The 10,440-nt window shown below is 50.0% G+C and overlaps 1 protein-coding gene and 2 pseudogenes across 3 annotated transcripts, besides 2 other annotated features; all 3 read right to left on the bottom strand.

Annotated features, from left to right (window-relative positions):
* Positions 1-66: 66 nt before the first annotated feature.
* On the bottom strand, positions 67-1,041 carry CR33491 (annotated as a pseudogene).
* Positions 1,042-1,061: 20 nt separating this feature from the next.
* Positions 1,062-2,787: a mobile genetic element.
* Positions 2,788-2,901: 114 nt separating this feature from the next.
* Sdic2 (Sperm-specific dynein intermediate chain 2) lies at positions 2,902-7,799 on the bottom strand. Of its 3 annotated transcripts, none has more exons than NM_001298552.2 (5): positions 7,653-7,799; positions 7,457-7,584; positions 5,372-5,548; positions 4,071-4,993; positions 2,902-4,003 (listed from the first exon to the last, which is right to left on the bottom strand). In NM_001298552.2, the coding sequence occupies exons 1-5, from the start codon at positions 7,700-7,702 to the stop codon at positions 3,650-3,652; spliced, it is 1,632 nt and encodes a 543-aa protein (NP_001285481.1). In that variant the 5' UTR covers positions 7,703-7,799; the 3' UTR covers positions 2,902-3,649. The 3 variants fall into 3 exon arrangements, with proteins under 3 accessions (NP_001285481.1, NP_001285480.1, NP_996516.1); NM_001298551.2 differs by having other exon boundaries at positions 3,055-4,003; positions 5,372-5,524; NM_206793.2 differs by having other exon boundaries at positions 3,350-4,003.
* Positions 7,800-7,941: 142 nt separating this feature from the next.
* On the bottom strand, positions 7,942-8,916 carry CR33496 (annotated as a pseudogene).
* A 20-nt stretch (positions 8,917-8,936) lies between these two features.
* Positions 8,937-10,440: part of a mobile genetic element that runs on past the window's edge.

Raw genomic sequence — 10,440 nt, forward strand, 5'->3', positions numbered from 1 at the left:
CACACTACGATCAAAGCTATTAACACGAATAAAATATTGGGCGGACCAGCTGCCACATCTTCGGGCCTAGGCGGATCCAAGTAGGGCTGTCAGGGCCCGCTTGTAGTCACCAGAGGTCTCCGCCTGGAAAGTAAAGAAAGGAACGTATTGAAGCGAGATCCAAGTTCTTGCTTTTTTGGCTATGCCCTCTACACTACAATTACTACTTTGCCCGAAAATACTTTTTTGGCAAGCCAATAATGAGATATCGAAAAATGCCCAAGAACCAGTTTGCTTCGGCGTTCTTAGAAATAATTTGATGGGGATTTTGGCAGCATATGTAGCGTAAAAGGAGCACTTGATAGCGTGGAGTAACCAAGACCAGGAATGCATCCGTTTCACCAATGGCGTGGCCAATACTTACGTCCTAGGACAACACAAACACCGCAACAAATAGCGACAAGTACGTGAAGAGAAGGGGAAAGGGGTGCGTTAACCATGTGCGAAGCACTCGCGATTCTTCGAGATCCACTTACCACCACGGCGCTGTGCAGCGTACGGTTGTAGATCCGCTCGAACTCCTGCTTAATGGTCTCCAGGTCGATCTCCGAGCGGCTGACGATGATGCGGATGAGCGTGGCGTCATCGGTGCCGGCGCCATTCATGGCCTTGTACAGGCGGTTGGCGAAGAAGGCCGCCGGTGACTGGACGCACTCAACTAAAAGGTTAAGAAGTGTGTCATTTAACCAAGTGTCTGTTACAACAATTACTTATAACGGAACAGTTAAATATATACTGACCTATGGCCATCATGGCCTCGTGCAGCTCGTCGGACATCTCGTGCTTGATGGCCTGCTCGATGGTCTGCCCGGAGAGCTCCTTGTACTCCTCGAAGACGAGTCGCAGCTGCGGGAAGCTGGCGTGCGACATGATCCGGTTGAAGACCTCCTCGTCCGTTCCCAGCTTGGCCTCGCCGGCCGAGTAGAGCTGGGCGGCCTGCTCCTTGGCCTGACCGACGTCGACGGGCGTGTCCAGTCCGTCACGCACTCCAGATCAGATCATTTACACATATAACATTTCACATGCCAGATCAAGGAGCTGGAGCCACGCCAAAGATGCTTCAGATGTCTGGAGGAAGGCTACATAGCGGTCCATTGTAAAAGCACCGTCGACAGAAGCCAGTGCTGCTTCAAATGCGTGACCGCGGGACACAAGGCCTCTGAGTGTCCTAACGAAGCTAAGTGCTTCTTGTGCGCAAGCAGAGGAACCCAAGCGACCAACCACCAAATGGGCACCCGGAAGTGCCCATTGGCGGGAAAAGGAGCACCAAAGGCACTGCAATGATGCTTTTGATTCAGCTAAACCTGAATCACTGCACTGCAGGCCAAGACCTGCTAGTGCAGACGGTGCGCGAACGCAGAGTGGAGCCCGACCGCTCCAAGAAAGCAGCGATCTGGAGGTGCAGCAGAGAAGCCCAACAATTAACAGATGTTCTTTCGGACATCGGATTTGTTAGGGCTAGGGTAGGCAGATGGTGGGTGTACAGCTTATACCTAGCCCCCAGCCTGACCTTAATCGCAATTAGTCGGGCATTAGATAGACTGGCAGCGGACGCTAGAGGCCGCACCCAGATTCTTATAGCGGGCGACTTCAACGCAAGGTCAGCGAGCTGGGGCAGTTGAACCACCAACGCGAGAGGCAGGATGGCGCTGGAGGCATTAGCGACGTTGGACCGGGCTCTTCTAAACCATGGAAACCGGCACATGTTCAGGCGCGCCGGACTGGGCTCTGTGGTGGACCTCACCTTCACTAGCGGCTCGTCGTTCACGCTAACGAGGTGGAGACTCAGCGAGAGTTACACTGGCAGCGACCACTTGGCCATCTTTTGCGACCTGGGATGCCCTCCCTCGTCCGAAGCCCAGATAGCAGCCCAAGCCAGGTTAAAATACAAGACGGACACTCTGGACAGGCAGGTATTCCGAGAGCAGTTCATACCCACTGTCCTGATTAGCTCCAGGAAGGCAGTGGAGACGGTCACTGTCGAAGTAGGCGGTACTTCGGTGTCCTCCTCATGGCCAATCAAGTACCTGGGAGTCATGATAGACACAAGAAAGCTACGCCCAGGGCCTAAATGCTACCCATAGACTGTCAGCACTACGCATCTGCTGCGCCTTCAGAACAGTGTCCAACGCGGCGGCATTGGTGATCGCAGGAATAATGTGGTCTTCAACCAAACACACGGTAGAAGCCTCTGCCCCTGCGTCAAGAGGGCAATACGAGCAGAAGCAAGGCAGCACACCGTGGAGACATGGCAGCTCAGGTGGAACAACGAGCTTAAGGGTCGCTGGACGCATCAGCTGATCCCCAATCTCAAGCCGTGGATAGAACGGAATCATGGCGAAATAACGTTCCATCTAACGCAGCTGGTCAGTGGACACGGTTGCTTTCGCAGATATGTGAAGCGCTTTGGACATGAGGAGGCGGATGATTGCCCATGGTGCAGAAGTAGATGGAGCGAAACAGCAGAGCACGTTCTCTTCTCGTGGGTTAAATATGCAAGGGAACGGAGCTCTCTGGAAACCGTACTTGGCAGCAGACTGACTGCGGATAACCTAGTCCCATTCATGCTGCAGGGTGATGCGAAATGGCAAGCGGTCAACAGCTTCGCCGCAGCGATAACCACCGAGCTCAGAAGAGCCGAGAGAGCCAGGAGGGTCTACGAGTAAGCAAATCCTGATCGTCCTCGCGAAGCAATGCAGCCATACCGCGGGGGGTCCTGGATTTGCCATCCTTACTGTTACATTGTTAATCTGTTAATCTTAAATAAACGAATTAAAAAAACAAACAAAATATCGAATAAATTCATTTCTGAGGGTTATATCCGAGCCAAATAATAGACATCTCTTTCTTATAGGTGTATATATAGATATTATGTTTATTTAATCTCGTTAAATAGGCTTCGCTATAATACATTTACATTTGGGCTCTTTCAGTTGAGGGGACGTAGCTCCATCTTCAGTCCTCGTACCTTCATTCCCAAGCCCCCACTTCCACGATTAATACGTTGTTGTATATAATATGTAGCATTTAATTTATTTATGTGTTGCTTTCAGCCTGCCCGACAGTCGAATAAACAATAAACGATCTTTCTGCAATCTTGTTAGTTGCACTAATTTAAAATCAAGTATGAATCCTATTTGCAGTTCAGTTACCACCACCAATCAAATTTCCGGGGAGTCGGAATAGCCAATTTGGTTGCGATTTTTGGTGGGAACAGAACTGGGAAAATAGCTATGGAATGAAACCAATATTGAGTAACAAAATAATGGATATACCAATCAAATATGCGGGTAGATAAACTTCAAGTTCTATTCTTCGTATATATATATGTATTCATTTATGTTTATCTCTATTCTATCGAGTTTCATTGAATAAAACTTCTAGTACAGTTACTGTGGTCATCTAGAGAATTTTGCAGTTTCCCCTGATTTCTTGGGGGCTTTGGAGTGATTCTGAGCACTTGGACTGCGGTTAAGTTTTGAGTTCTGGGCTATACACAGTAGCGGGATCACAAAAGATACAAAAATACAAATTAAATTTCATTCAAGGTCGCTCCTGTAAGATTAGCAAAAGTGGTACCGACTCTCAACTACCAGTTAACTATATCGTCCTAGACCTCATCGCTCTGGTTCATCTTGATCTCGCTAAGATGGGTGTTGAACCGCGACCATTCGTCGCGCGATGGCTGCGCCAGGTTCTCGGCCACGTCGTACACGTACAGCTTGCCGGCCTCGTCGCCGATGCACACGTGCAGACCGGATGGGGTCCAAGAGACGCGGTTAAGGGCTGGTGCTCCCGCCACGACAATCGAGGCGGTCGGCACCTCCGTGTCTTGGTTGAGGTTCCACAGATCCAGGCGGCCGCTGCCGTCGACGGCGGCGAAGAGTGCGGGATGCACGGGCGACCAGGCGACGTCCATCACGTAGTCGGAGTTGTCCTCAAAGGAGTACAGCGGCTTTGTGTCCTGAAAGAGTGGGCATATTTGAATTAATTCCGGAGACGACAGAGAACTGGCAACTTGAAATGGGTACCTTTAGCGACCAGAGCTTGATGGTCCAGTCAATGGACGAGGTTAGGAAGAGGTGGCCAAAGTCCGGCGACAGCTGGTTGTAGTGCGTGGATATGCCAGTGATAGGGCCAAGATGGCGTTCGTAAACCTCGTTGACCCCGGAGCGCAGGCCGTGGCGCGAGGCGGAGTAGACGTAGCCGTCCTCACTGCCCATCACCACGCTATTGATCTCGTTGGCCGGGAAGGCCATCGATGTAATGGCAATGGCCTTAGACTGGCGCTGCTGCAGCTCCAGCGTGTCCTGTGGTTGGGACAGCATGTCCAGCGACCAGGAGCACAGCTTGCCGTCCGAGGATATGGAGATGACGTTGTGCGCATTCTGGGTGCCCACCATTTGGAGGCAGTAGACGGGATGCGTGTGCGCCGCGGCACTGAGGGGCGTGCGCTGTATGGGCGTGCGCTTCTGCACGCGATTGTCCCACAGCACAATCTGGCCCGAATAGGTGCCGCCGAGGATCAGGTTGGGATTGAACTTGGCAAAGCAGGTGGACATCACCGCGCTCTGGCAGTGGAAGACGTCCTCGGGCGTGCTCTTCTTGAACTTGGTGTTCCACACCATCACCACGCCGTCCGGCTCGTTCGGACTCTCCTCGTTGTTGTGGTACGAGCCCACCACCAGCTCGGGGAAGTGGGTGGACCAGTCCATGCTGGTGATGCAGCGGTTCTTCGACCAGCGCTCGTCGTAGAAGACGCGGTTCAGCGAGAGCCGCGCATGCGATCGCTCGTCGTTCGCCTCCTCGCTGTCGCCGCCGCCGATGTAGTCCGTGTATATGTCCACATTCTCCGAGAGGGCCCGTTCGATGACGCGGCCGGCACGCACCACGAACCGCTGGAAGTTCTCCGACAGTATGATCATCTGCTTCTGCTCCTCGGACAGCTCGTTGACTGGAGGAAAGATGGAGAGGAGGAATATTTGTGAATAGCTTCTTACTCAACATTTCCATGCGTGCAATGGAAATGCACGCGAATTCTTTAGCACTGATCTAAACAACATTTGAGCTTTTATAATTATAAAATGCATCAATATGATATCATCATCATTTTGAAGCAAAACATAACAAAACCTTAAATATTAATAAATATTTTGCTAGCATTAACCAAACAAGAGAACAAATGAATGATTTTATAAGGTCTACTAATTAATAAAAAAATATCTGGTTGAGAAATAAAAATAACAGTTAGTATAATGAAAGAAAGACTTTTTCATTAAGGGTGGGGATTCGAGAGAATGTAAATAGATGTCTATTCGACGTGGTGACTCACCCTCCTTCTTCACTTCAGTCTCCTTCTTGATCTCGAGTGGTGTGATGGCCGGGGCGACGTCCTTAACGGTGGGCAGGCCGTGGGTGAGATAGCCCGGTGGCAGCTTGGAGGTGAATCCGTTGCCCAGGTTCTGCAGTGAGCTCTCTTCGTCGTCTCCTTGGGCATCAAATGCAAGCACTGTTTAAGGTATAAAACTAACACAGCTAGAGGAACATGACAATCGACAGAACAGGAACAATTCTACTTTCGGCTCTGATTGATTCGATCTGATTCGATTTGGTTTTGAACTTATTTGAGTTTAGATTAAGTTATCATTACGCGTTCTTCTTCGTCTTCGTTTCGCTTGGCTAGGAACCGTAATTTTCTGAGACATTTGACTTTGTTTGTGGGGCTCATTGAGGCGGGATTGTGGGTTTCGGATTTTGGGGATTCGATGAAGCTCTTAGTGTAAGGGGGAAAGCGAGAGAGAGGGAGAGAAGGAGCATTGCAGTACATTTGTTCCTCTCGCCTGTCCTCGTCTTCTTTCGAGTGTGGCTGTGTGCGTGCGTGCATCACATCGGGGGAAAGGGATAGACATATAACGAATATATTACATATAAATTAAACAAGTTAAGGTTAACGGCTTATTGATCGATTCTATAATAGTGCTGTAATTGAAGAGGGTATCGGTTATCGGAATCAATAGCTGAGAGAGCGAGACAGGCAAAAGTCGCTCGCTGTCGAGTTTGCGTGAGAGTGCGTGAAATGCAGCAAGTCTAGCTTCCTGTCGCTGCTGCGTATTCGTTGTTTTCGATAAGTTTTGTTAGTGGTTAGGACATTGTTATCTCGGGTTTCAGGATGAATGACTGGGATTAGCAACACTACACACAATGAGGGGCGGGCAATGCAGTAGCATCAGCAGTCATGCAAATGTAGGATGTACACAAGCAGATGGATGTGGATTTGCATGTGGATGGACAGATTGATGCTGGACAGCGGTTGATATGCGGAAATGAGTGGAGACCAAGACCAAGACCATGACCAATTGGTGTAATGCTTGGTGATTCCTTGGTGCTTAAAAAAACGCGACAAAAATTAAAGAAAGTTTTTAGACTTGATAGGGGTGGACAGGAACGACAAAAGGATACTTATTTTTATAAAGTTCGGATTGAAGTGCTTAGATAGTGTGCCTAATATTGCATAGTAAACAAAATAGTGACGGATGGTTCCTCAGATTTTTAAAATAAATTAACAAAAACAATTGCTGGGATAGATGGGCTAAATTGAGAGCACTGAAGGAACCAAAAACCAATAATGCGGATTGACCAAATCAAGAGAAATCTGTCATAAGATGATCAATCGACCAGCAACTACGTTTCTTGGGCATTGCAACCAAATTGGGCCGAGGCAAAGCAAAAGGAAGCTGTCTAAATTCAAGCAGTTAAGTAGATAGTCCACCGAATTGTCTACGCATGTACGATGCTGACATCCTTCTGCCTGCAGAGCCTTACAACAAATTTAGACTAAGTCGTGTGGGCGCTTCACATGGAGCTCTTCGTGTATTCACATGTGTATGCCGCTTCGTTTTGTCACAATAACTTTCGTGTGCTGATGTGTGATTAGGTGTAGAGTTTGCTTAAAATTAAGATTAGTACCTTTACGTGGACGCCACCAGTCCTCCATATATCCTGACAGAGGCGAGGAGTGGCAAGAAAGAACTGTATTTGTTATTTTATTTCACTATGGATTATGGTTTCTGTTTGCATCTTTGTTTTTTTCTCTGCTGGGAGGGACGGGAGTTGGGGGCACTTGATGGGGAACAAAGCGCGGAAACAGGGTCAGCATGCAGCGGTGTAAGCTAACACCAGACAGAAAGGGAGAGTTTGGAGCACAGACATGGACAGAGAGAGTGAGAGGGACAGATAGATACACTGCTCCTCCGGCGGACGGGGACGGAGTCGGGGAAACAGGAGCGCAGGGAAGCCAAACACATTTAACAACGAGACCAAGAATAAGAACGGTAACAGTAGCGAAAGATGGAGTCAAACTATGGATAGTGGTTACGGTAGAGCCCAACCAGATCCCCGCCCCGGGGGCAATACGCACCATCGCCGTTTCCGCCTCCGGTACTGGTCGTCTGGGTCTGCTTTGTGTAGACCAGTGTCTCTTTTGGTGGAATGTTCGTAGCCTGCACATTGTAGACGCTTAGGTTGAGAGGCTGTTTCTTTCCGCCGCTGGTGGGGGGTGCACATAAGAAATCGGTATTAGTTAGGAATTGGTTAAATGGCAATAGTTATAGTACCTCAAAGTAGAATACGTTGATCGTAAAAACTTAATCAGTACTAAGCCCATTGTCCAATCTGTGTAATACTAAGCTTATTCAATTTAAAAAACGGCTAAAGCTAAAATTGTAAAAATTGTGTTTGGATTACAATGCTCTCTAACCAGGATTCCAATTTTGACTACTGATATTGTTTTGACGTTAAACTCATAGATGGGGAATCCAACAGAATTTCCCCCAAAGGCACACTACGATCAAAGCTATTAACACGAATAAAATATTGGGCGGACCAGCTGCCACATCCTCGGGCCTAGGCGGATCCAAGTAGGGCTGTCAGGGCCCGCTTGTAGTCACCAGAGGTCTCCGCCTGGAAAGTAAAGAAAGGAACGTATTGAAGCGAGATCCAAGTTCTTGCTTTTTTGGCTATGCCCTCTACACTACAATTACTACTTTGCCCGAAAATACTTTTTTGGCAAGCCAATAATGAGATATCGAAAAATGCCCAAGAACCAGTTTGCTTCGGCGTTCTTAGAAATAATTTGATGGGGATTTTGGCAGCATATGTAGCGTAAAAGGAGCACTTGATAGCGTGGAGTAACCAAGACCAGGAATGCATCCGTTTCACCAATGGCGTGGCCAATACTTACGTCCTAGGACAACACAAACACCGCAACAAATAGCGACAAGTACGTGAAGAGAAGGGGAAAGGGGTGCGTTAACCATGTGCGAAGCACTCGCGATTCTTCGAGATCCACTTACCACCACGGCGCTGTGCAGCGTACGGTTGTAGATCTGCTCGAACTCCTGCTTAATGGTCTCCAGGTCGATCTCCGAGCGGCTGACGATGATGCGGATGAGCGTGGCGTCATCGGTGCCGGCGCCATTCATGGCCTTGTACAGGCGGTTGGCGAAGAAGGCCGCCGGTGACTGGACGCACTCAACTAAAAGGTTAAGAAGTGTGTCATTTAACCAAGTGTCTGTTACAACAATTACTTATAACGGAACAGTTAAATATATACTGACCTATGGCCATCATGGCCTCGTGCAGCTCGTCGGACATCTCGTGCTTGATGGCCTGCTCGATGGTCTGCCCGGAGAGCTCCTTGTACTCCTCGAAGACGAGTCGCAGCTGCGGGAAGCTGGCGTGCGACATGATCCGGTTGAAGACCTCCTCGTCCGTTCCCAGCTTGGCCTCGCCGGCCGAGTAGAGCTGGGCGGCCTGCTCCTTGGCCTGACCGACGTCGACGGGCGTGTCCAGTCCGTCACGCACTCCGGATCAGATCATTTACACATATAACATTTCACATGCCAGATCAAGGAGCTGGAGCCACGCCAAAGATGCTTTAGATGTCTGGAGGAAGGCCACATAGCGGTCCATTGTAAAAGCACCGTCGACAGAAGCCAGTGCTGCTTCAAATGCGTGACCGCGGGACACAAGGCCGCTGAGTGACCTAACGAAGCTAAGTGCTTCTTGTGCGCAAGCAGAGGAACCCAAGCGACCAACCACCAAATGGGCACCCGGAAGTGCCCATTGGCGGGAAAAGGAGCACCAAAGGCACTGCAATGATGCTTTTGATTCAGCTAAACCTGAATCACTGCACTGCAGCCCAAGACCTGCTAGTGCAGACGGTGCGCGAACGCAGAGTGGAGCTCGACCGCTCCAAGAAAGCAGCGATCTGGAGGTGCAGCAGAGAAGCCCAACAATTAACAGATGTTCTTTCGGACATCGGATTTGTTAGGGCTAGGGTAGGCAGATGGTGGGTGTACAGCTTATACCTAGCCCCCAGCCTGACCTTAATCGCATCCAGACTGGCAGCGGACGCTAGAGGCCGCACCCAGATTCTTATAGCGGGCGACTTCAACGCAAGGTCAGAGAGCTGGGGCAGTTGAACTACCAACGCGAGAGGCAGGATGGCGCTGGAGGCATTAGCGACGTTGGACCGGGCTCTTCTAAACCATGGAAACCGGCACATGTTCAGGCGCGCCGGACTGGGCTCTGTGGTGGACCTCACCTTCACTAGCGGCTCGTCGTTCACGCTAACGAGGTGGAGACTCAGCGAGAGTTACACTGGCAGCGACCACTTGGCCATCTTTTGCGACCTGGGATGCCCTCCCTCGTCCGAAGCCCAGATAGCAGCCCAAGCCAGGTTAAAATACAAGACGGACACTCTGGACAGGCAGGTATTCCGAGAGCAGTTCATACCCACTGTCCTGATTAGCTCCAGGAAGGCAGTGGAGACGGTCACTGTCGAAGTAGGCGGTACTTCGGTGTCCTCCTCATGGCCAATCAAGTACCTGGGAGTCATGATAGACACAAGAAAGCTACGCCCAGGGCCTAAATGCTACCCATAGACTGTCAGCACTACGCATCTGCTGCGCCTTCAGAACAGTGTCCAACGCGGCGGCATTGGTGATCGCAGGAATAATGTGGTCTTCAACCAAACACACGGTAGAAGCCTCTGCCCCTGCGTCAAGAGGGCAATACGAGCAGAAGCAAGGCAGCACACCGTGGAGACATGGCAGCTCAGGTGGAACAACGAGCTTAAGGGTCGCTGGACGCATCAGCTGATCCCCAATCTCAAGCCGTGGATAGAACGGAATCATGGCGAAATAACGTTCCATCTAACGCAGCTGGTCAGTGGACACGGTTGCTTTCGCAGATATGTGAAGCGCTTTGGACATGAGGAGGCGAATGATTGCCCATGGTGCAGAAGTAGATGGAGCGAAACAGCAGAGCACGTTCTCTTCTCGTGGGTTAAATATGCAAGGGAACGGAGCTCTCTGGAAACCGTACTTGGCAGCAGACTGA

The sequence above is a fragment of the Drosophila melanogaster genome, chromosome X (assembly GCF_000001215.4).
Source record: "Drosophila melanogaster chromosome X".
NCBI lineage: Eukaryota > Metazoa > Arthropoda > Insecta > Diptera > Drosophilidae > Drosophila > Drosophila melanogaster.

Coding starts and splice junctions, on each gene's coding strand:
- Sdic2 (NM_001298552.2), bottom strand. CDS start 7,702: ATGGGCTTAGTACTGATTAAGTTTTTACGATCAACGTATTCTACTTTG. Junction 7,585..7,652: donor TCAACGTATTCTACTTTGAG/GTACTATAACTA, acceptor ACCCCCCACCAG/CGGCGGAAAGAAACAGCCTC. Junction 4,004..4,070: donor TCAAGCTCTGGTCGCTAAAG/GTACCCATTTCA, acceptor CCACTCTTTCAG/GACACAAAGCCGCTGTACTC.